The following is a 26,897-nucleotide window of genomic DNA, read 5'->3' on the forward strand; positions in this document are numbered from 1 at the left end:
TGTAGTCTAATACTTTTCTCTGGTAATCTTAATTCAACAAAATTGAAATTCTCTATAAAAATAAAACTAGCCTAGTCACTCTTGACAATAACAGCTAGTCACTTTCAAATTTTGAATTTGATTTTTTAGTCAAATGACACATCGAAAATAAGGACACCAGATAAAAACTTCCGAGGATTTTTATGATTTTTTATTACAAAATTGTCACATAATATACATTTTCATTTCGGTATATATCGCTTTTTCACAAATCATAGTCATATGAAAAGATAGTCACACTGTATGGATGGTAAAAAGTGCAGTTATGAGAATCATAGTCAAAAATAAAAATATAGCTAGCTACAACACCGCAAGCCTTTTTTTATCTACAAATCGAACTAAAGCATGTTGCTGTATAATATGGGCTTATAATATCATTTATGTTTTTAAAATTATACACATAACTTCCTTTCTAGCGCTGTAACATAATTTTCAAGTCATCTTTATTATTTTGAATACAATTATTTCCAATCTAAATGATATTTCAAAACACAATTTTCGCGAATAAAAAATACCATATCCCGACTTCTCAAGCCAAAAAGTTATGACAAAATATCCCTGATTTTCTCAAATCAAAACTGTCTAAACCGTCAAATTAAAAATATCTCTTTTTTCAGTCACGATTAGGGGACACATTTCTCTCTCTTTTACTCTTGTTCTTCGGTAAAGCGCGATGTCTATCTCTTTTTCTACTTGATGAGGAGCAGGACGATGATGGACTGGAATCGGGGGGAGACCCTGCATCATCAGCCGTGAGGCTCTGCTCTGGTGTGGAAGGTTCAAGAACCGAGTTCCGGAGTGCTCTACGTTGTTCCTCTGTGTGTTGGGGACATCGGGTTGATCTGGAACAAGTTCAAATTATCATTAAATAAAATTGGATCGAAAATTGAATGGTTAAATGAAGAAGAGTAATTTTTAGATGCCAAACATTAGAAAACGTTGAATATTTCATCGTACTTTAAAATGATATAAAATACTAAATAATTTAAGTGTAATTATTGGTTACAAGACAAATACAGAACTTGCACAACTATTTCAAAAGTATTAGGAACCTAAAACAAAAATGAAAATGAATATTGGACACACAGCCTATTCTTTATATTTTAAAATGTAATGCACACTCTTGAAGTTCCTTATTAGTTATTACCATTACGATAAATTAATTGTACTGAAGCAAAATTTCAACTTTACCTTGTACACAATTTCTTAGTATGTTCTGAGACAACACCACAGATCTGCTGCAACAAGTTCTTCTTCTCATTAGCGCTCATAGTCTCGTACGTGGCCCCTCCATCGTTCGCGTCGGAATTGTGATGGCCGTTATTTCTGTTGCCGCTGGAACATCGTTAATATCTAATTGCTTTTATATGACACTTCTATTATAAGGATGTCTGTGACTAACTATGTTTAGATTATGAAATGAAGTGGTATTTAATATGTCACCAAGAACAAGTAAAATGCCTATTGGTCAATCTCAAATAAAAACAAGAGAAAACAAAAATAAAGGTATGTGTGTCGTAGATATTTCAGTATTATTTCTTTCACATATCACTTAATGATTCTATATAAAGAAATAGCATGCAATTAACCACTATGGTATAACTTTATATGCTAAATTGCAAAAGTAAAATCAATGTTTCAATGATCAATCCAGTTCCATTCAAGCCAATTGTTGTAATGCAACCAAAAACAAGCTTAATAAACGATCCTAGCATACCAAGCCAATCCACAACACATACTTATGCACTTTATTAGATTTCCGGCTATTATTGTTCCTGATCCTGCGCTTGCGTCGCTCGCTCTGCATGGAGCCGCCGGACCAGTCGGCGTCGTCTTCATCGTCGCTGAGCAGCCCAGCGTAGGACGTGGGTTCTCGACTGTTTGATGCTATGCGACGGGACGCTATACGAGAACTGTTCCGGCCCATTCCTGATAATGATAGTTAATCAAATTAATTAGCAAGTATTTGGACTTATTTTAAATAATATGATATACTTAGGCCGGTTGCAGAGCTTGACCGACCATCAGTGCGTACGCCAGTCGCGCTTGTCATATGTATGGAAATTCATAAAACCTTTCATAGCTAGACCGACCATACACACGCGTATTTCCATACATATGACAAGCGCGACTGACATATGCACTGATGGTCGGTCAAGCTCTGCAACCGGCCATATGCTATATGTTTACTGTCCCGATTTTTAGCTAATGACAAGTTTTACATGCTCCAGTATACAGTTTTACAGTTGGCAATCAATAGGGTAGTGAACCATTTGATCATGTTTTGATGATAAATACACCAACATTAACTATCATACTTTATGTTGTTATTATACACAAACAAAGAACAACATAATTTGACAAATTGAATTTGTTATGAGTCTTATGAATTTGAAAATATGATTGGTTCTTTTATTTTATTGAATGCTATAAATCTGGCTTAGCTTGTTTGTAAATATAAAGATATTTTTTCTACTTCACAAAAACAAAACTATGGAAACAGGTTTGGTTTAACATAGATTATAGCATGGAAGAACATGTGGTCTTTTTATTGATATACAACACATGGGAAGCCAAAGGCTGAAGTTAACTAGTTGGATACATTTTTAATTGACCTGTGTACTTTGGCTACATATGAAGTACCAAGTTTTGCAAAAACTTTGTTTTTACTTTCCATAGACATCCAATAACTGCACAAGTACGTCGAATTATGATAAACTTACCCATACATTTCTCTAGATGAGGAGCAAAACGAGTAGCAGACACAGGCCGTTCGCAGTTAGGGCAAGAACAGTTAGAATCCGGGGTTTTCTTCACGAGTGATAAGCCGAAAACATCGAAATCCTTTGACACCACGATCTTGTATCCCTCATCTTCCTCTTTTTCGCCCTCTATTAAATCAGTGAGTCCCGTTTTCATTCCGTGGTGAAACTCAAAAACAAATCCCAACATGACATCATCGTAAAGATTCTCATAAATGAAATTGGCCGCATCTTCTGCGTTGCCTTCGTTCTTCATTATTTCGAAGAATTTACTGTTTAGGTCGTTCATACTAAGCACACTTACTATAGTAGTCATTTTGAGGAACTGAATACCGGCGGGTTTATATTACGAATACGAATACAAAAATGGCACTGCAATCAAATAGATGGAAATTATAAAAGCGTACAAACGATTAGTAGTTTTGCTCAGCTGAGCAGCTGAGCGACCCCGATGGGGAGCTTTGCTTTTTGCATCGTAAATGGTAAATCGTGATTCGTGCTTTGTCTGATCAGTCAGTGTCAATCGTCAGCTGTCATTTGTCAACTTCAAATGTCATCAAATTTGTCTAAGCCGCAGTCTAGGCAATTGAGGATCATAATCGGTCAGCTGTGAGGTCAGCTGTTTTCAAATGGAAATCCACAGAGTACCTTTTTATATACGGGATGGAAATCACAATAAAGTATGTAAGTAAGTAAGTATAAAACAAAGTCGCTTTCTCTGTCCCTATGTCCCTATGTCCCTTTGTATGCTTAAATCTTTAAAACTACGTAACGGATTTTGATGCGGTTTTTTTTAATAGATAGAGTGATTCAAGAGGAAGGTTTTAGTATATAATTTATTAGGTTTTAGACAAAGCGGGCGAAGCCGCGGGCGGTAAGCTAGTAATATGTAATAATAATTATGAACCACCAATACCGAATAGGTTCCTTCTATATTGATAAGATCACAAGATCAATCTTATCTTTGTCACTTTTGCAGATATTTCATGCTGTATTTACACATTAGAGCGAATTGCGAGGCGATTAGCAATGCAAATAACGTGCACGCATTTGTAAAAAGTGCACTCGCTATTCTGATATTCAGACTTATTTTTCACACGTTATCATAGGGAAGGCAGGGAGTGCTTTATCAGTAGTTAGCGACGATACTCTTAACGAATGTTTCGTAAAGTGTCGAGGTGAATTGCGAAGGCGAAAATCACCCTAAAACTTTTGTCAAATATGTAGGTAGTCTGAAAATATTCGATTTTAGCGTTTTACAGCCTGAATATAATACAATACTACACATAATTAAAATAATAATTATAAAATTAGCATTATTAGAACTACATTTGTTTGATTAATTGTGATGATTCATCAAAAATAGCTAATTTAACCTTAAATTGTAATAGGTAGAAAGCTCTCAAAATGTACCCACATTTTTTATTTACTTTTATCTACTGGATTTAATAATTTTATCTACACACCATAATATTTATAAAATTTATTTTTTTAAGCCTACCTACGGTGATAAATAATTCCATAAGATATGTTATCTAATGACCTGATGTTTATAAATGAATACAGAGATGATAAGACGTATTTAAGAAGTTATGGCATCTTTGTGAATGATACGATTTGTTTTAATTGTTAGTAAGTCGGGTGCAATTGGCTCATAATAACTTATTTGTCTTTATTTTAAATTACATTTAAATATAACGATGGTAAGTGTTAAAATAATTTAATTGTTTAATGACCTCTTGTCGTTTATGGAAATGTAAATAAATAAATATATATACCTATTTATTTACCAGCCCCACTACTGTACCTATTGTATTTGCAATTAATATCATAATTTATAACATACTTATAAGTAAACTTTTGTTATTGCAAATATTTGTTCCTGTCTATGTATTAACTAATACTACGTTTATTGATTTGTCTACTCGCACTTTTTTTGTTATTTATTTTTTAAAGTATTAACATTTAGGTCGCTGCCCGTAGGGTAGGGGATGATATTGGGATCTAATCTAATGACCTGATTTTTAAAATTAATTTATCATTTAAAAGCTACATCTTTACCACATTGTAAATTGTTTACCGTGAAACAAGCTATTTTTTTATCCTTGGTCAAACAAGGCGATGCGGGGGAAATTTGTTTGTGTATTAATATTATGATAACAGATAAGTTTGTTTTATTTCATTTCATAACATTTTTTATTGTTTTATACATCCAATTTGAACTTTGGTTTCTGTTTTTCAAGCGATTTCAAAAAAAGGAGATTCGCAATTCAACTGTATTTTTTTGGTTTGTTAACTCAGAGCTTTTGACTGGGTGAACCGAATTTCATAATTCTTTTATGGACGTGGGCCCATTTCAATAATTTGTATTAGTTCTTTAATTCTTTATTCTTTATTTGGAACATAATAATTATTTTTCTTCAGGTTGTTTTCAATGTCCACGGTCTCGTGCCTCCAGTATTTACTCCATTCAATGAAGATCTCACAGTCAACTATGCAGCTATTCAACCCTACGCCGAATGGCTGGCTGTTAATGGCATCAAGGCCGTTTTAGGTATATCTACTTGCTATTTAAAATATTAAATATTATTCATACAGAAATGAAATAATTTCAAAAATAGGTAATCGAAATTGAAGTAAGTAGGTATGTATAATAAAAAAAAAGTAAAGCAAGATTAGACTACATTGTCGTAATATATTATTGTACCTAAATAACAAAGAGAATACAAATAAGTACTGCTAAATAATATCACATTCACACACATTATTTCCTTTTCCGTTTTACCATTTGTAAATTGTAGGTGTGTCATCAATTATTGCAACATATTACCTTATAATAATTGTTATCTATATTCGACAAATCTGCGCATGATACGAAATCGATTATTTATCATTGCGATCTTTCAGAATTACGTATGAGATAAGTAGGTACATACTGGTACATACATAGCATTAATGAATAGGATTCGACTTCTTTTCAATTAAATGTGTACCTATTCTAGATACAATTCATATAAGTATGTACTTATATTTATTTTTTACATAATAGTTGGTGGAACCACTGGTGAGCACATGACACTGCCTGTCTCTGAAAGAAAGAAGATTATCGACGAATGGCTGAAGGCAGGCAAGAAGACAGGGCAGCACATTATGGTCCAGGTGGGAGGGGCTCCCATGGCTGATGTTCAAGAGTTGGTGGGTATTTTAATGACGTACCTAACTATATAATAATTTAGATTTACATAATTTCATAGGAAACTTCTTCCCTAAGTCTCTAACCAATACTTACTATAACTACGAAAGTCGACAGACTGACTTTGTTACGACACGTTACGATTTCAAAACGACAGCACTGATAGAGTTGTCCTGAAAATGGTTGAATACCAAGTTTAAATAAATATGCACCCATGTTAAACCTTTTACCAACAAGTTTTCTTAAATAGTTTTTCGTAAATCAAAGTTTTAGATTCGATATAAGTACCTACGCTACAAAGTTTTACAGTGTAAACCACATGAGTAGTAGTAAAATGTGGTTTAAACTAAATTTAAAAACGAGAGGAAGACATTATGTTCAAAATTCATTATTCTTTAGACAAAGTGAAATATTGATATATCTATAGGTAAAGAATCGTATGACTTTAGCTATACAAACAATAACATTGATAAATATTAACAATATTTAATTACCTGATAAGACAACTAAGAAAATACGTAATTTTGAAGATAATATAAAATATAGTTACGTAGTATTGCGTAATGCGACTATACGAATTACGATGGCCTATTGGAGTGATCGAATATTCATCTGGAAAATATGCTTTTTTCCATACAAATGAATATTTTTTGGAAGCTAATGCCTCCCGAGTGGTCCCGATGAATTAGATCTAGTTCTGACAATTTAAAGGCTGTTAATTTTTTGTTCAAAATAATCATATACCTAAATATTATTTATCTAAACAACATAACTATACTGCAACCATTTAAACACAGGCAAAATACTGCTCCCGAGTTGGTGTGGACTCAATCCTAACTCTGCCCGAATTATACTTCAAACCGAAAACCGTAGCAGAGTTGGTGGATTACATAGCCGAGGTGGCCAAATGTGCGCCAAACCTGCCTGTACTGTACTACCATATCCCTAAAATGACTAAGGTGGAAAGTAAGTTGTTTTAAATATGTATCTTCTATACTAATACAGCTGAGTTTGTTTGTTTGGTTGAACGCGCTAATCTCAGTAAATAAGGTCTGGTTTGAAAAATTCCTTCAATGTTGGATAGCCCATTTATTTATTGCACGCCTCATAAGCGAAGCGTTGAGGTGGGTACTACTGTCACTTCGCGCAAAACATCTGATTTTTCAAACTTAAAATGTCTTTATGTATCATACATTGCACTTGTAAGATAATACATACACACACATATTAAGAAAAAACACTATTTTTAACGTTCATGATATTTTCGATGTCATTTTTGTTATTTAAACTAGTTAAAAAACAGTTTAAAAAAGTTCTGTCTTGGACGTCCGTGTGTCTGTATGTGCGGATCCTTTTTCTTGTTAACACGATAGCGACCGAAATACTTTACTAATCGAGTCTTTTTTTTTCTCTTACGCTTGAGTATGCTCAGGAATAGAACCCTTTCATTTTTCAGGGTCTGATTCGATGTGGTTTAATTGTTATTAAATAAACAAAAATAATAATTAATAAATATTTATTAAAAAAAAATTATGAGGCGTGCACTTTTGGATTTTCCAAATTATTTATCACTCTAATACCAAAAGAAGCGGAACAAAGCGGATGAAAACGCTAGGCATAGCTAGTATAATATAGTTCTTACTAAAAATTTGACAGGATTTTTATAATTTTTGGGCTGTTGGATTTACCTCCATTTGTTGTAGCGTAATAATTGAACATTCATACTGTTGATTCCGTGATGAATTTTTTGCAGGCTGATATAAACAGACCAATGTTGATGAATGTTCGCACATTTGACGAAATGTAATAAACTTATCAATAACCCTTTGAAAGTTAACAATAGAATGCAATTTCTTACAGTTAGCATGCCAGCATTCGTAAGAGCAGCTACAGCAAAGGTTCCCAACTTTAGGGGGCTCAAATTCACGTCGAACGATTTGAGCGAAGGCGCTCAAGTATTGAGAAGCTTGGCGGAAGGACAGGAAATGTTCTTAGGGGCTGAAACCGTAAGATATTATTAGTTACAGATCTTTTCTCATTTATTATTTAAACAAATATAATATATAGGTATACAAATAATAAATGTCGATAGACAAGATTCGGGGCAGTAAATAAACATACCATACATCGGGGAGCTACAACGCCAATTATTATAAAAATATATTAGCTAACTACCTATGTAATTTATTTTTGTTATGGCTTAGTTTTTTATAATTTTATTAATCACCATTGTATGGTTTCGGGTGTTTTTCATGTCAAGACCGCGATTAATTGTTCCTACCAACATATTGAACTAGATAAAACTTAAAAGTAAAAAAAAAGACGGGTTGCACTCCGGGAGTGCCGGCAGAAGTGAAAACTTGATTATTAACGTTCAGCATGTTTGATATTTTGGAATGGTATCCGTCTTACGCATGGAATATAAGGGCTAAAAAAAAAAACATCCGTCTTACGCTTTTCCGATCAGGTCACGTGTCCTGACGCGAGTTTAAGATTTTATAACCAACGCCGCTAAAGAAGTTTTCACTTCAAAAAAAAAAAAAAGCCCGTCTTACGCTTTTTCAATCAGGTCACGTGTTCTGACGCGAGTTTAAGATTTTATACCCATTACAGAAAAAGTGCTCAACGCCGCTAAAGAAGTTTTCACTTCAAAAATATTTTTTATGTTCCTAGTTACTGGCGCCAGCGGCTCTCCTTGGAATAAAATCCAGCATAGGAACCTCCTACAATATATTCCCACAATTGTCTCTAAGTATTTTGGAAGCTGTTGAAAAGGGAGATTTGGAGTCCGCACGCCGTTTGCAAGAAAAACTTAGCTTAGCTGTAGAAGCGCATTTGCCAGAAGGTATGATATTATTTAGTTTATTTTTCATTTCATAACATGTAAATGCAACTTCCTAAATAATCTTTTTCAACGAACGAATCTTTCGCATAAAAAATGTGTTTGTAGTGTAAGTAGAAGATATCGAATTAATTTTTTAAAATGCAGATATACGTAATGACGTAGTAACTTTGGGTACTATACTATCTATTGTTCGTCAATGCAGACATACATTCGGACTTCCTAATCGTATTAATTATTATGATAGTAGATTGTGTCGCAATCGATAATAAATCGTGTAGTAAACGTTAGTATGTAAATATATACAACTAGCGGTGTCCCGCGGTTGTAACCGGTTTTAACCGTAATTGCTCCGCTCTGTGGCTCCGCTCCTGTTTGTTGGTCTTAGCGTGATAATATAATAGGCTAGAGCCTTCCTCGATAAATGGGCTATCTTACACCGAAAGAATTTTTAAAATCGGACCAGTAGCTAGTATCTAATCTGTGCCAGTAGTTCCTGAGATTAGGGCGTTCAAACAAACAAACTCATCAGCGTTATAATATTAGTATTGATAAACAGGGTGACATTTTGTAGTGCCATCTGGAGGGAAAATACTCAATACAGTAGATCGAACAAAGGAAACAATCCATTATTTTTTTAAATAAACAATAATGAATACTCAAAGATTTCCGTTTCAAAATTCCATTCTGTATAATTATATAATAATATCATGTTAAGATATATTCCACCCTGTACAATGTACATTGTACATGTTTAAAAAATACAGTCAAAGATGCAGTTAGATATTTGCTTATTACTAAAATATCACGTAGTCTGTAAAATGCTTATACAATAATTATGGTGGCTTAATGATAGTAATTAGTAATTATAGTCTAGTCGGTTTTTTTCGAAACTGTTATGCCTGTTTATCAAATTATCGTGATTAGTGTCTTACCACCTGTCAAGATAGATACGTAATTATTTTAGAGATCCGCTTGGAACAAAAAAATTATACTAAAAAGCGATTATACGTAATAATTATTAAAGTTAAAGTACTACGGAATTAATTTAGTAACGGACTAACGGTTTATAAATTCGTTATACATTTGCGTAATAAAATAAATGTGTTATTGTTATTATAACTATTTTGATATTATAAAATGTAGGTAATATAAAAGATTTGAATAAATAAAATGTTATATATTAGATCTACTTTTGAAATATTGCGTGCTCCATGTGTGTCCATCGTAGACTTACATGTTATTTAAATATATTTTTTGACGTTTTTTGTTTAATTCATATGTATTTTCAGGAGAATGGGTGCCAATAATGAAGGCTGGTATGCACATAGTGACTGGCATTGACATGGGACCTCCTGCGTTACCTCAGCGACCTCTCTCGGCGGAAGCTAAACAGAGAATATCCACGAAACTCAAAGGAATTATGGGCTGAATAAATGTATTACAAATGAGCTTTTTGTTTTTTTTTTATACCTTGAAGACAAATTTTTATGAAGAAAAGATAAAATTTTCGGTGCAAAAAATTCCAACGAATTAGCGATGATCTCTTTTTCTGATGTATTAAGTTTATGCAACGTAAAAATTCCTGATTCTGGTATTTAAAAAAGATAGAATACCTATGTTACATTTAATTTTTAGTTTGATTTAATACACACACATTATTACGACTCTAGTGGTTTTCAGTTTGTTAATCTTTGTTTGGTTAATAAATCACATTGATCTTTAACTAATTCTAAAGAGTAGGTATAAAGTTGTGTTTCTAGTAAACAATCAATTAATTAGCTCCGAAACTGCAGGACTGGTTTTGAAAACTTCACCAGAAAAAAACTAAATTATTCATGAGTATCAAGCTTTCGAGGCTTTGTTTTTTTTCGCGGGCAAAACCGAGACTTGATAATGTCATCATATCATATAATCTGTAGTTGTAAAATATAGATAATAAAATCAATCAAAGGTCGTCAGATTATGAAAATTACAACAGATTATTAAATTTATCTTCCATAATCTAAATAATACGCATTATATCGATATCTCCTATGGCCTATGAGTAATGATAATGAGTATTTATTAAAAATTTAATACCAATCCATCATGTTATCAGGTTTTAGACATAAATGAAATTCAGGTTGATTGATAGATAAGAAAAAACTCTTCAACCCTGTCAACTTGTATGTACAATTTATTTCATACACGCCTGCAACAAAGTTATGGGTTTATTTAACGTCAAAAAATAATAGAATCTATATAACTTACCTATTTCCAAGTATTTCTTTAACTTACATTAACTTGTCCAAGAAGTGTCCAAGTTAGGTACCTATACGTCAATTAAAGGCTGTCTATTGTTACAAACTGTATTGTCAGGATGATTGTTTTTTTTTAAGTGTAAAGTTATTACATTGAATACAATATATAATTATGTATGTATTTATGTACCTAGTAGTAATTTTTGAAACTGTCCGGTTGACATTAACAATAAAAACAGTTGAAAATAATATACCATTATTGTTTTAGCATTTACTTTTAAATTACCGTTTAAAAACATTTTAAAAGGTGAAGTGAAATTACCAAACACTTGTATGCTTGCTTTTGTATTTAAAATTTAAATTATTTTTTTCTATATAACTATATTATGGTTTTATCATACGGCATGTATTGTAATTGTTTATAGGTAATATAAGTAAATATAAAAGACCAGGTGGATTTTTAAATATTTTTAATCTTATCAATGTACTCTATTTACCAAAGCTATGTACATACGCATTTTCTAAATTACTTGAATATAATTATCACCCTTAAATTTACATTAATTTTTTTTTCAACCACTTAAAGTAATTCTCTAATTTCTGAAAGATTTAGGGATTGTCCGCACAGCGATATTTAACAGTGAGGTATTTTCTTTCGCTTCTCTTGCATAGTTGCTCCAAATCAATCTCGTCTTCTTGCATGGCCATCGTCCGCTGATCTAAAGACGAATCCCGTTAATTGTCTCAATTACGCCGTTGCACGACTGAGCAAAACGCGCGAATTTTATACCGCAGTGCGGACATAACTTTTATTTACTCTGTGGTGGTATGGACCGAAGATAACTAAATTATTATTAACTCTATACCTACTGTACGAAATAGTTGCGCGGAAAAACATAATTCCCTGTTTCGCGTTCAATTTGCACCAAATGGCAAATTTATTTTCCGTGAATTTGTACCGCTGCTAGTATGACTACATTTTTTAAATTCAATACGTTGCAGATTTTCGAAAAAACCTCGCGGTCAAATATCTTTGTGCGAACAAGCCCTAACGGACAATAATTTAATAAATTAAATGTATTTTTACAATAATTTATTCTTGTTATTAATAACCGTAACGTTTCAAATGTTCCTTGACGCGTCTCTTGTGAAGCTCATTGAGCGGTTTTTGCGGCATCCTCGGTGGTCCCACTTTGACACCAGTCACTAGTTCCATTGCTACCTTCATGGATGGCACGAAATCTCCTGTAAATAAAATTTGGTTATTTAATAGTTCAATTTAATTTGTAGTTAGGAGTTTGGTAGAAAAATTGGATCTTATCCTCGTAATTCCTACGTTCTAATGCCCTCGAGTAAGTAAATAGCATGACGAAAGAAGAGTCTACGTTTAAAAAATGTCTTTCTTTATTTTCTGAATGTAATGTTTAAAATCTATTTACTTAAGTATTAATATTAATTATAGACTACAAGCCGGCATAGGAAAAAAATATGGGTCAAATGAACCACCAGGGGACATATCTAGAACGATAGAAGAGCATAAAATAATAAGATTCATCACTATGCCGTCACTTGTAAGCTGTCCAACTAAGTGCAGATGAGAATTCAAAAGTACAGGTAGACTCGGTAAATTTTGGTCATATATTTTTGTACGGCATTCTTAGCCATCGATAGATCCATTAAAAATAATAAGAAACCGCTCAGTGCCGTACAAAAATGGTGGTCCACAAAGTCGGATTTTTTATTTAATTTCCGAGAGTTACCGGGGGTAAATTTGGTCATTTGACCATGTACGGCATCTGTGTCATACTATTTCTATACTGATTTTAATCCATTATTCCGCAACGCCGTACAAAAATCATGGGGACAAGGGGAAAAAGTCGAGAGTTGCAATCCCCTCTCTTTTCCCACTCCAGGGGGTCATTTGACTAAGTACGGCTTCGGTTCCAAAACATTATCTAGCACTCAAAAGTACTATTAGAAGCAATGCCGTCAAAAAATAATTGTTCTTTTAAATGTATACCAATAATCATCTTAATTTCATCGAATTCTTGATATAAAGAGCTGTAAGGTCATTTGACCCTGTACGGGAACTTTTTTTTTAACATGATATTGTAAAATTCAATTGTTGTATAGTATTGCCGTTCAAAAGAAACCGTTCTAAAAAAAGTTATAGAGAAATGCAAAAACTGAAATTTTGTAAAAGTTTAAACATCGTAGATTAATGAAATATAATAGTTTTCTACACTTTATTCGTAGTTTTAAATAGTATAAACATAGATAAATTAGGAGAAAACGATGCCGTACATTTTTGTGCAGACCACATCTTTTAGGCTGATGAAAACGAAGAAAGCTACAACTTTAAGGGTGCTTTATGGTCATCTGATACAGTACGGCATTAACATATTTTTACCCGACTACGGCAAAGCAAAAGGAGGGTTATGATTTTGACAGGTCATGTATGTATGTTCATCTATTCCCTCGTAACTTCTAAACTACTTATCAGAATTCGACAAATGATATATCATTAGAAGCGTCTGAATTGTTCACTGGATAACCAGCGACCAGCTAGCTAAAGGCTATATGGGGTTTCACAAAATCTAATGTGGCGCCTTCTAGCGGACAAAACATACTGAGTAAAAAAATTAAGTTAAGATAAATATGCCGTGTTTGGTATCATTTGAAAGCGCTTTACTTGTACATTTTGAATATGTATATATTACTAGCATTTACCTGTATTCATGGGCTAATTGCAAATAATTCACATCTTTTCGTTCATAGCTTCTTTATTAGTTCATCAATTTAACGGAGTCCATTCCACCTGACTCCGACTTTCCAAGGTGATAATTAACCACTTCGAGCTTCTTAAATATTAATGTATATTTATATTTTATTATCAAAATATAAAGCAAACATTTCGTTATATATGGATTTTTTTCTTTTTCAGATTTTTCCCCTTTGAACCAACGAAAATGTACGGCACATGAAAAAATATTATCTATGCATAAAATACTTTAAAAATAAATTTATTTCGTGTTGAGTCAAATGACCCCCTGGAGTGGTAAAAGAGAGTGGATTGCAACTCTCGATTTTTTCCCCTTGTCCCCATGATTTTTGTACGGCGTTGCGGAATAATGGATTAAAAGCAGTATAGCAATAGTATGACACAGATGCCGTACATGGTTAAATGACCAAATTTACCCCCGGTAACTCTCGGAACAATGTAAAAACTATAAAAGAAAAAAAAAAGACGGGTTGCACTCCGGGAGTGCCGGCAGAAGTGAAAACTTGATTATTAACGTTGAGCATGTTTGATATCGATCCGTCTTACGCTTTTTCGATCAGGTCACGTGTCCTGACGCGAGTTTAAGATTTTATACCCAACGTCGCTAAAGAAGTTTTCACTTCTAAAAGAAGTGTAAACTACAAACCATTACACGTAATCCCATCAACAAGCGAGTTCAGTTTCTCCTGCAGCTTCTTGGCCTGGCTGACCTCGCCCTTGGTCGTGAGACGCACTATGTCGCTCGCTAAGGACGGGAATATATTGTTCACCGTGGCTATGCTTGAGTCGTGGCCCATGAGCGCGGATGGACCTAGTAACTGAAACAATTATAAAGATTGGTTTAATGAGAAAACTGAAAATGATAATAAATATTTGTCATTTTCGAAATATTTAAGAGACGCTTTCTTATGTAGTGTAGTATCTTTCATCTGATTAAGAATATTTGTGATTTTCGTCAATGAGAGGGTAGCTTATTTGTTTTAGTGTTGTGCTTTTATTGCCATTTGTTTTAATTTAATAAGGTTTTAAAATGACTTCTACTGCAAGGGAGAAAAAGAGGAAACTCTTTCCGAACGGGTTGTCATTGCTCATTGGTAAAACTATGTTATGACGATTCATAAATTCTTCTAGAAGAGGACGAGTAATTGAATAAATAAATGTTTGACGGACTTGTGAATGGGTGATGATGATTTTTTTTCTGACTTTTATGATTCTGTCAACGGAAATTTTATGAAAAAGGTCTTTTATAATATTTTATTAATGAATTGAGAAGGTTACTCGTTTCATACAAAATGTTTAATATCTACGTAATTAGCTAAAATTTCAGTTAAAAACCTGCCTTCCCAACCAACGACTGGACTCTAAAATATTTATTGCTTCGCAGGCCAGCTGCATATTCAAAAACAGAACACATTTTATCAACATACCAACATACAAAAACAGCGTTATGCGACCAAATGAAAAAGTCGCAACGCACGTTGGATACCTACATGATTAGCGACGTATATAACTCGGCCATCTGTGAGCTGGTCCGCCACGTGGGTTGCCACTTCCAAATCAGCTTTCATGCCCATGAATTTTGGTAATCTGCTTTTTGCTATCGTGAAGAACTCCGCTACGTTAACTGTGGTATAAGGAAAATTATTGCGTGAATGGTAACTTTGGATTAAAATTTTGGAATTTATAACATTGCTTGCTTATTGAAATTATTATACATATATAAGTAAGAAATTATTATATATTATAAAATTATTGAAATGTGAAAAAAATTAAACGAGGTTTATATGTAGAGCTTTTGTTTTTTTGTCGTTTAAATAAGTATTATTTTCAAAATTCCAACTGTAGTTTTAACTTGGTAAGTATTCGTAATTTCGACTCTCCATCACATTATCACATCACAATTATTCATATTCGGTTAATACTTATAGAAATTTTTCAAAAAATGATGATTATGCGGATTATATTGACATCATAACCCATTGAGCCCCAAGCGGCTCGATCGGTCCACGACACAATAGATTTTCTATTGTGTCTGTGGTTCCGGGGCCTGAGTTAATAATAAATACATACCATTAACACCAGTCATCATCGGAAAGTGGTAGTATATGAGAGGCAAGCTTGGGGCAGCGTTGCTCACCACTTCCAAATACGCGACGAGCTGCTCAGCGGTCCGCGGGCGGAAGTATAACTCTGGAAGCGTCATTATGCCGTCTACCTTCCGCTTGTCAGCGAATTTCACCTGTAATTTATGCTATTTTATTACCAGATTGCTCTTTATGTGGAGGTATTATAGTTTAAAAGATTGAGAGGTTTTTGTACATTTTTTATTTAATGTTTTAATACGTACGTATATGTACGGCGTAATCTTAGAACTATTTGCAAAAGAAAGAGTATAACTTATTTGACGGATATCACTTATTAGTGATCTCTCCCAGGCAACTAAGGTAACAAGAGATAAGATTTACCTTTTGAGAATGGCAATTATCCAATTAGGTAATTATATGACTTCAAAAGAATTCTAACAGTTGGGAGTTTTGTTTTTAGTTCGCTATTAACAACTTATTATTAACAAATACCTCATTAATGTCCTCTATAGTACCGCAGGGTAATGTGCATAAAACTTAACGTTTTGTTGTGTTTATTTTAATTATGTAATTCAATGTTATTAGTACGATTGTTGACGTTGTTGTGAAGCGATTATGAATATACAAAGGCCCGCCATCAGGTGGCTATAATGTTGCGTTTTTGCTATTCATTTTAAATTAATATCTATACAATGTAATGTAATTGGACCCCTTTGTAATGTAACCAAAAAATGAAGGAAAAACCACAAATAGGTTAACCGTTTGACTCGATGCGGTTGTTTTGTTTGATAACTATGTGTTTGGTTGTCGTTCGTAGTTGTTTTGTTTGATTGTACATAAATTATTCAATGAATATGTAGCTGTTACCTGCTACTTCGCTTGCGTGCTTAAAGGAAATTTCTAGCAGAATAAGATGTTTTTACCGCTCTAGTCTCCCATCTATCTCCAGAACAATACCATAATATGGCTCCGTTGCGATGTAGAAGAAAGACAAATAAAAGACACATTTACTATTAAGTAAGGATATTGCAAGGATCTTGCACAAACACACATTTAATATTAAGTAAGGGTCTGATTTTGCTTACCATTTTTATGACGTCAGGCAGAGGTGCTCCCCCGACCTGGGCCAGAACCTTCAGGTTGTAGGGCTTCGCAACGCTCACCCAGGCATCCAGTATGTTGTTCCTTTCTTCTATATCCAGGGATGCGAATTCACCAGTCGTGCCTCCAACTGTGAAAAGGAAGGTTTCTTTTACACCATGTTTTGCAGCTTGTCACATACGTACTACTAAATGGTTACTCTACTTCAACAGAATTTTACTGTCCAATTTATGTTAGTAGGTAGGTACCTACCTATAGTTAATAAGTGGTATTGATATAGTTTTTATAATTGTATGGAAATTAGAATGAGATAGGTAATAAAATCGTTAATGACAAAGCTATTTTTAAATATTTGTTTCCCGGTTAATATTAATGGTAGTCTGGAAGAGATCGCTGCCTAGCGATAAGGCCGCCAATGGGCCGCCACTTTTACTGTTTGCTTTTTCTGTGTTTATTGTAAATCTTGTGTGTGCAATAAATAATTATCTATCTATCTAGTTTTATTTCACCGTCCAAGGCGTAACCGTTTTGTAATAATGACTAGAATGACAGACTAAAAGCAGTTAATTAAACTACGTATACGCTGTTTCATTGTGAAATATGCATGTATAAACGTCAATAATTAATTGTTGAATTAATTTATAATAACGAAAATAATGAAGTACCTACGCTCAAGGAAAAAACCTCGCGATTCACAATAATTGCATTTGACCGGTGTGTTTTTTGCAGATGTTTTACGAGCGGTGTGTAGCGTGATTGGTTGTAAAGGTACCTACCAATTACTGAACACGTCATGGATCACCTGGGCCACGTCGAATTGTGAAATTAAGATGGTGGTGGTTTTCATGAAATAGATTGGAATGTAAGCTTGCTGCAGATTCGCTACGACTGCTCATTGTATTTTTGATAATATAGGCCTGGTGACCCGTGCCACAGGTTCTTCTCAACCCACTCCGGGGCTCGGGCTCTTATAAAGTTAATAAATTAGGCATACTTTATCATGTTTGTAAACATTATTTGTACAGATGAATAAACGTTTTTAATTTATTAAAGAAAATAATAAAATGAAGCTAGTAAATCAGCATTGAGCAAACTATTGTACTAAGGATCTTCTGATCTTCCATTAGAATAGAAATGTGGTTAATAGGATTAAGAGGTGGGTAGAAAATGATCTGATGATATAAAATATACAGTATGCTAAAGCATAAAGAAATAAAGATGAAATGCGAGAAGCAATCGACAAAAATATAAGAGACCGTGTTAACTAAGCAGACCATTTTTAGAATTAAAATTATTCCTTGTAATTTTGCTAGAATTTAATGTTAACGTTAAAATGTTTTAATGTTAAAATTAACGTTAAATAAAACGATATCAATGTGTTTTATTTAAGTAAGACTGACCCTTGAAAGCTATTAAAACTATTTATTTTGACAGGACCAAACAGTTATGGTACTTATTTTCCTAAATCTGATTTTATTAGTCAATCAATTTTAAAGAGATAGAGATACTTTTTAACATGCTACACCAATAAATTAAACAATTTGCATGACAAAAAATGTTATAGTTACCCAAAATTCCGGTAATTTTCTGCTTGGCAAGATACTTGGCGTATTTTGGTATGATGTCATAGTCTACCTCCCCGGCTGCGTCCAACGGAGTAAACACCGGCGCTATCAGACCGTAGAGGTCGAATGAACTCTGTAAACAATAATAATAATTAGGTAATTAAAAAAATGATCTAAATATATTATGGAAAGTTACCCTCTGCCGGGGCCGCTAAGTATTTGCTGAAGATTTATAGATTTAGATTTTCAATTTTTGCAGAAACAAGACACTTATTCTTTAAACATGTATGATACTTATACGTAGTATTATATTATTATTAGTCTGTGATGATACCTACAAAACGCTGCCTAGAGCAGATATACACAGAAATATATATATGTACATATAATTACATAAAATACAGAAATCCTACATGTAAAATAGAAAAGAAATTACATACCTATCGCTGTTATTATGTGTATTGTTTGTACCTATTTAAATCAACATTTTTTTTATATTTTTATTGAAATTATATGTATAATGTATATTGACAAATAGGTACATACATACTTCGACGATTTCGTGTTTAAAAAAAAACAAGTAAGAAGAAATAAATGAAACGAAGAGAATATTAACACGGTAGATTTATTAATAAAGTGAGATTATTAATTGATGTAATATTTCAAGTGTTCTTTGACATTCGATTTTATAAGGCGGGGTATAATATAGGGGAATGCGGATCACGGTACGAACTTTGAATTGGGAGTAAAATTTCTAGGTCACGTCATGGCAATACCGTCACGTGATGGAGTAAGGCGACGATTTGGTATCGTTGAATCTTGTCTAAGAAGTTTCACTTTTGATAAGTGTGCTCGGCACACACGATCTTTTTTTTATTTGTAATTTATTTAAACTTTAGATTAGTGAAGTCCCGTGAGGCTGTGTAATGTGTCCCTCAAGTGCGGTATGGAGCAGATGCATTGTGCATCTTTTTCAGTGATCGATTTTATTTAGGGACAAGTACCTAGGTGATCAGTCTTCTGCGTCTTGCCAGATCGAGACATTTTTTTAGTCGAGTATCGAATCCAGTACACCTCGGTTCTACACTCATGCGTTAACCACTGCACTAAGGAGGCTGTCAAATAAACTTTATATACATTAAAATTAGAGATGCGCCGAATAGTGGTTTCACCGAATAACCGAATACCGAATACTATTCGGTTAAAACCTTACCGAACCGAATATTCGGCCGAATTATTCGGTTCAATGTTCTGACGTGTTTCGATACGTAAACCGGTTCTAACGGGTCGCAAGTAGCTGCTGGATCGGTGGCGAGCGAGCCTTACCTCACCGCCCGACACCCGCGTATATCGCCCGCGCACTCCGTGCCGTCTCAGTTGTGTTGAAACATCGAACGAATACGTTACAAATTAAAACAAAAAAATAGTTAAATTTTTATATTGTTTTAAAGTTTTATATTTTTACTTTAAGTTAGTGTTTGCAATATGAGCGGACGTAATGTCATTTTCTATTTTAATGAAAGTTCATTTAGAGACTGTAAATAGAGCTCGATGTGGAATACAATGGTATTCCAAATCGAGGATGTCGTCTCGAACATTTGCTTTGAATACAAAATGTATGGGAAATAAAATGTATGGGAGCGTTTCATGTAACATTTTTGGATATTTCTCGTTTTATTTAAAAAAAAATATTATTGTAATTTTATTCATTAGGTATAGAACTTTCAATATCAGATTAAGGTTTTTTTTATATCTGTTATAGTTACGGAATAATCGCCTGTGCACACTTAAAATTACACCCTGTATACCTTAGGTTCAACACATTCTTCATAGGATTTCTTTGACTTGTGTATAGTATGACATAAATCATTCATAATATGAAGTTATTTAATTAGTTATATAGCCAAGAAAGTAGAAATACTCATACCGAATATATTCGGCACCTAAACCGAATAATTCGGCCGAATACGAATAGTGAAAAAGATGCCGAATATGCCGAATACCGAATATGTATTCGGTATTCGGCGCATCCCTAATTAAAATAAGTTTGTAATCCTTTCGTATTAGTAGATATAGGTTATTATTGTACATTATTTGATATTATCTGCTGATGATGATGGATCGAAACCGGTCATAATATAAACTTAATGTAGTTCCACCAAGACGAAGAAATACAAACTATAACTTATCATTTATCAATATTAAGTACCTACCTAGGTATTAATCTATTTTATTGTGCAAAAAATATGGCCTAATTATTAACCTATGTCTCTACTTATTATATTAATAAAAGAAAAATCTGACTTGTGATTTATTTACATAGTATACCTTCATTTTTGAATTCACAGTAAGCGTATCGGTATCGGTATCGCCGATATTTTTATAAGAGTATCGGTATCGGTATCGTATCGTCGAAAAGGCGTATCGATGCATCCCTAAATATACAAAAAAGCTTTAGGAATACAGTTCGAGTACAGGCCGAAAGTTCTGAGATAACAAAACCCAAAAAATACAGTCGAATTCAGAACCTCCTACTTTTTTAAAAGTCGGTTGAAAAAGCGGCCTTATCGCTACAAAGCAATCTCTGATTAATTGACAATTGACAGTTTATATCTTTAATTTTAACAAATTGAGAGGGTGTTATCAAATTAAAAGGCTGCGGTCTGAGACAGTAGGCATGATAATATTTTAAAAACCGGCTTCATATGTCAGTAATTTATTCTTGGATAAGGAGGTGATTTTATTTTTTCTTTGAGTTAAAAGGCTATATTAGGTAGGTAGGTACAAGAAAAATAATCTATATTTTTACTGTTTTTAATGGATCCAAAATATACGTACCAATTTAGTAAATTGTTTAAACGATAGAGCTATTTTTAAAATTATATTATAATTTTTATGCGCTACAAAAGTAATTATTTAATTGATATGCAAGTAATTATTATTAGATCGAAAATTTGGCTACCACAAGGTAGTTATTGAGTGCGTTCCTAATTGAGAACAAAATAATATCTATACTAATATTATAAAGATGAAAGGTTTGTATGTATGTAAATGTATGTATGTATGGTTTTCACGCATAAACTACTGGACCGATTTTGATGAAATTTGGCACAGACAATCTTTAGACCCTGAGAAAGAACATAGGCTACCTTTTATTGCGAAATATGTACCACGGGCGAAGCCGGGGCGGATCGCTAGTTAGATATATTTTAATAAAAATAGGTACCTAGGTACTTAGATTTAAATTCATGAATGTTTGCAAGGTATCCTAAGAGTTAAGACCTAAGTCAACATTCATAGCAGTTAAAATACGCCCATTTTCTACTCTACAATAATGGAGTAAACAACAACAAGCACGCATAGCTATGAAAAACCCGTATAAAAACCGTTAAACCGATACGCCTGCTTATCTAGTATGCAAGAATTAGAAGCCCCATTGGTATTACAGGGCTCCACCCACTAGTAGGCAGGTGGTAAATAGACCGTATCCATAATATGATAATGGACGTCCGTTCTTCATATTGTACGCAATCGGCAATACACGTAGTTAATACTCTCTAAACAATATTAATTATAACATTATTTGATGATTACTGTGTTATTGAAATATTTTTGTGTTGTATGGAATAATTCTCGATTCGTGATTGTAATGTTGCTAGAAATTACATAATTATCTATTTATAAACAGGCGGATAAAATGTAGGTATGCTACTTAGGGCTGATTTTTCAATCCTTGGTTAAAAATTATTCATCGAGTAACGTTTTAAACTACCATTTCAAAAATGTATTCTAATTGTCCATATTTGACAGTTTACAGGTGACATTTTAAAATGTTCGTGTAATACTTTAATAGACGGATAAATTTTAACCAAGGCTTGAAAAATCGGCCCTTACTCTATAGGTATAGGGCTAATGTCCGGGAGCCAGCAGCCGATTTTATGACCAAGTTCCTCTCAAGCGGTAATTAGTAAAATGCATCAAAGTATAGTATTATGAAGCCTCGTGAACGTCAGCTGGGGCTCGGTTGGGGGGAAGAGCGGTTGTAGCCTCCCATGCACGTAGGAAAAAAAATACATTCATTCATTTCCTCTCAGCTAAAAATTTGTCAAATTGTAGCTAACCCAATATCTCAACGAAAAAAAATAATCAGCTGGTTACAACATGGTGTATTAAACGTCAGCTGGTGTCTCGAACATGAAAAAAAAAATATATTTTCCGTGATTTCCTCTCAAACAAAAATTTACCTGATGATAGCTTATATGTAACTGTGGATAAATATATAAGTCAGCTGGCTGTATCTTGGTGGAAAAACCGTCAGCTGATACTTTGAAAGTTATTACATAGGAGTTAGACAAAAGCATCTATTGCCAATTTATATGCATCAGCTGACTAGGTTTTCCTCAACTTATTGCTAGCTGATTTTTTTTATTTATCGCATCAGTATATTAACAATCAGCTCACAAATTTTCATCTGAGAGGAAATGACGTATCTTTAATTATTCGACATTGCGCTTCAATATAAGAGTTGAGTTGAAATAAACATTCAGTATCAATATTTTTGAAACGAATAAGATATGTAATCAAATAATTTTATATATTTAAATAATTAAATAATCAATAAGAAATAAATGAACTAAGTAGTTACTCGATAAATAATATTTATTATATTATAAATTTGATAAAAAATGATAATGAGAATTCAGAATAGCAATATGATTTATTCGTTTTCGCTCTGGCTTGGTTCACTTTCCTCTCTTTCCGATTCATTATCAGAGTCGATAAATACCAACGATGTAAGTTTTGCAGGACGTCAACGTAAAGTCAGATTGAAATAATTTCTCGAAAATGTTAAGAATTGTTATAATTCCAACGGAATATCATTTTAATGGCATAAAGCTTTAAGCTACGTAAAAATTAATAAATGCCATTTTTAGACGCCTCCAATACGTTTATATACGTTAATGGTTTTCTGGAAGTCAGTTACCAACATCGATTGATGAAATCACTATTCAGCCGGGAAAAGGTAAATTTTTTTTATCGTTTTGATTATATAATGCTTTAATACGAATTCTAATATTTTTTTAATTTTTGTACAGATGATGACGATGAAAACATAACAGCAGACAGCTCTGACAGCGACTCTGATAATGAATCGGAAAGAGAGGAAAGTGACTCAAGCCAGAGCGAAAACGAATAAATCATATTGTTATTCTGAATTCTCATTATCATTGTTTATCAAGTTTATAATATATTAATAAATATTATTTATCGAGTAACTAGTTCATTTATTGCTAATTGATTATTTAATTATTTAAATATATAAAATTATTTGATTACATACTTATTCGTTTCAAAAATATTGATACTGAATGTTTATTTCAACTCAACTCTTATATTGAAGCGCAATGTCGAATAATTAAAGATACGTAATTTTCGCTCAGATGAAAATTTGTGAGCTGATTGTTAATATACTGATGCGATAAATAAAAAAAATCAGATAGCAATAAGTTGAGGAAAACCTAGTCAGCTGATGCATATAAATTGGCAATAGATGCTTTTGTCTAACTCCTATGTAATAACTTTCAAAGTATCAGCTGACGGTTTTTCCACCAAGATACAGCCAGCTGACTTATATATTTATCCACAGTTACATATAAGCTATCATCAGGTAAATTTTTGTTTGAGAGGAAATCACGGAAAATATATTTTTTTTTTCATGTTCGAGACACCAGCTGACGTTTAATACACCATGTTGTAACCAGCTGACTATTTTTTTTCGTTGAGATATTGGATTAGCTACAATTTGACAAATTTTTAGCTGAGAGGAAATGAAAGAATGTATTTTTTTTCCTACGTGCGTGGGAGGCTACAACCGCTCACCCCCCCCAACCGAGCGCCAGCTGACGTTCACGAGGCTTTATAATACTATACTCTGATGCTTCTGACGAATTATCTCTTGAGAGGAAATAATGAACCCAATTTGCACCTGGCTCCCTAACTAAGGTAAATTATCATGGCAAGATTTGTACTTATTGATTCGGAAAATGAAAAAAAATAAAAATTGAAATATGTGCATCTAGTTAGTTATGTAGATTATAAATTAAAAAAAAAGTTTAAAATTTGACATAAACATATTGTTATTAATTTAAATTAACTGATTTTATGCATGTTAAAAAATTATTGTCCTATCACTTGCAATTACGTAGATTTTAATAAATAAACAAACACAATTTCGCATTTATATCGAATTAATAACTTCATTTTTAAATAATCACTAGCGGTCCGCCCCGGCTTCGCCCGTGGTACATGTTTACGTTTTCTCTACATAAGAACCATCCTCGTACTTCAAGGAATATAATAAAAAAAGAATTATCGAAATCGGTTCAGCCGTTCTCGAGTTATGCGCTTACCAACACATTTTGCGATTCATTTTTATATATATAAGATAAATAATTCTAGGTTATCTTTTTTTTTCTAGAAACAGTTATTATAGACAACATGTCCATGGACAATCAAATCTTCCAGAAAAGAAAAAGAAAACCAATTTGAATTTTGAATGGCGGGTTCTAAAAATTTTGCACTATTATTATTATTAATTAATTATTTGTTACGATAGTTGCAGCAACTTTACAAAAAGTGAAGTGTAATTTGGCGTTGGTAAGTAAACTTATGTATTCTTTTTTATTTAAATTACTTGTGAGGCATTTTCTAAGATTTTACAAAATATATGGACGATACCTAAAGAAAATGTCTCACATATTTTTGAGATAAAAATATAAAAAAACAAAGGAAACAAGATCATAGAGTCGATGATTGACATCTTAACTTTAATAAATATATTTTAATAAATCGTACATACCATGTTGGATAAAAATAGAACTATGTATTGCACTCTGACTATATTTTTCAAGTCTTAAACTGACAATGCGTTTTGTATGGGTCAGAGCTAATACTTATATAGATTTATTATTAATTATCAAATACGAGTGAAAATTTTTTACTTACGTTAATTCGTTTTTAATTGAATTTTGAGTTGTTTTGATAATTAATATTGTGAACTGTGATTGTGAATGTTTCTCACGATGGTGTAATGTTTATTTTATGTAGTGTTGTCACGTGCATTTCAAAATTTAAATATCTCATGGTAGGTATATTTTTAACGTGATAACGTTTTTAAAATCGTTTTAGTCGGGTGACATGTTCAGAAACTTGTGTCACACCAAAACCTCACGAGCGCGATCGCAGTTATAACGAGAGAGAGACGGACCGATCTCCCGTCTCATCTCGAGCGCTGCCACAAATAAGACGTTATCACGTAAACATCTCGATCGTAAACCTACTTTACAAACAACCATTTTTTCTTAAAAATGTTAATCTCCAACCTGTAGAATCTAGAATCTAATGAACAATTTTATTAGCGCCATCTTGTTTGAAATACACAAAGCTATAACTGTACAATAGATTCTTTTATTATAGTTGAGCCAATTTAATAGGCAACATTTGACGTCTATCAATTTTATCTTCATAGGGTGGTAACCTGCTTAAAAACATCGATTAAAGCGAATTAATCGATACGGACTTTAAACATTTGTCAATCGAACTTGAAACACATGTCAATAATTTATGATGATTTTTATTCCCAAGTAATCAATGCATTCGATTCTAGATGTCAGATTTCGATTTTTAGAGTAACGTCTCTGGTATTTAAAAAGAAAAAAGGTTTATTGACACAAAATTGTAGCGACGTCAGTTCTTTAAATAAGAAAATGTTTATTATGTTTAGAATGGTTTATCAGTAAAATCAAATCCTAAAATTAGTTGCATCGGTCATTATTATTATAAATATGTAATCGTAATTGAAAAAAGTTAAGCAAATGTGCAGTTCTAACAAAACGAAATATCATGTTATTCTATGTCGTCGTTACTAGGTTACGTTGTTGAATTTTGCTGAACTGTCAAATGTTGCCTATTAAAATGGCTCTACTATAATATACATATTATGATATGTAACCAAATGATAATATACTTATCTATAAATGTAAATAAGGTAAGTTTGTATAAGTTAAATAGTGCTAACATAAGATATTTCCAAAAATCTAAAGTTCACGCCACCACGCAGTCTGATAGACGACGCGCGAAAATAGCTTCAAAAATTTATCCACAAGCATATGATAATTCTCATTATCCGACTTTTCTTTCGGTCAAGTATAAAAATATAGACCTGCTATAGTTCCTTGTTAAAATAAAACTATTTTTTAAGGTTTTTCTTAGTTACAAATGCTGAAG

General features: G+C 32.8%; 3 protein-coding genes across 6 annotated transcripts in view; 1 reads left to right on the forward strand and 2 right to left on the reverse strand.

Annotated features, from left to right (window-relative positions):
* Positions 1 to 175: 175 nt before the first annotated feature.
* Sgf11 (SAGA associated factor 11kDa) lies at positions 176 to 3,302 on the reverse strand. 2 transcript variants are annotated; one of them, XM_089706256.1, is made up of 4 exons: positions 2,763 to 3,302; positions 1,779 to 1,968; positions 1,231 to 1,374; positions 176 to 881 (listed from the first exon to the last, which is right to left on the reverse strand). In XM_089706256.1, exons 1-4 carry the CDS (start codon positions 3,115 to 3,117, stop codon positions 653 to 655), a joined length of 918 nt encoding a protein of 305 aa, XP_089562382.1. In that variant the 5' UTR covers positions 3,118 to 3,302; the 3' UTR covers positions 176 to 652. The 2 variants fall into 2 exon arrangements, with proteins under 2 accessions (XP_089562382.1, XP_089562383.1); XM_089706257.1 differs by having other exon boundaries at positions 1,231 to 1,365; positions 2,763 to 3,301.
* Positions 3,303 to 4,324: 1,022 nt separating this feature from the next.
* Positions 4,325 to 10,284, forward strand: LOC149480631 (N-acetylneuraminate lyase-like). Its single transcript, XM_089706729.1, has 7 exons — positions 4,325 to 4,504; positions 5,226 to 5,355; positions 5,851 to 5,996; positions 6,792 to 6,960; positions 7,855 to 8,000; positions 8,668 to 8,839; positions 10,129 to 10,284. Exons 1-7 carry the CDS (start codon positions 4,502 to 4,504, stop codon positions 10,266 to 10,268), a joined length of 906 nt encoding a protein of 301 aa, XP_089562855.1. The 5' UTR covers positions 4,325 to 4,501; the 3' UTR covers positions 10,269 to 10,284.
* Positions 10,285 to 11,543: 1,259 nt separating this feature from the next.
* Positions 11,544 to 26,897, reverse strand: part of LOC149480632 (N-acetylneuraminate lyase-like) — a 44,174-nt gene continuing 28,820 nt past the window's right edge. For 2 of the 3 annotated variants that reach the window (XM_089706731.1, XM_089706730.1), the window contains exons 2-7: positions 18,615 to 18,744; positions 17,031 to 17,176; positions 15,932 to 16,100; positions 15,352 to 15,485; positions 14,508 to 14,679; positions 11,544 to 12,324 (exon numbers count right to left, since the gene is read on the reverse strand). In XM_089706731.1, the coding sequence (XP_089562857.1) occupies positions 12,185 to 12,324; positions 14,508 to 14,679; positions 15,352 to 15,485; positions 15,932 to 16,100; positions 17,031 to 17,176; positions 18,615 to 18,744 (891 nt within the window). In that variant the 3' untranslated portion in view covers positions 11,544 to 12,184. The remainder of the gene's footprint in view (positions 12,325 to 14,507; positions 14,680 to 15,351; positions 15,486 to 15,931; positions 16,101 to 17,030; positions 17,177 to 18,614; positions 18,745 to 26,897) is intronic. The other variant, XR_016317041.1, reaches the window with a different exon arrangement.

Source organism: Colias philodice, chromosome 18, assembly GCF_061535455.1.
Source record: "Colias philodice isolate Cphi_HAF_F1 chromosome 18, ilColPhil1 Martin Lab GWU primary, whole genome shotgun sequence".
NCBI lineage: Eukaryota > Metazoa > Arthropoda > Insecta > Lepidoptera > Pieridae > Colias > Colias philodice.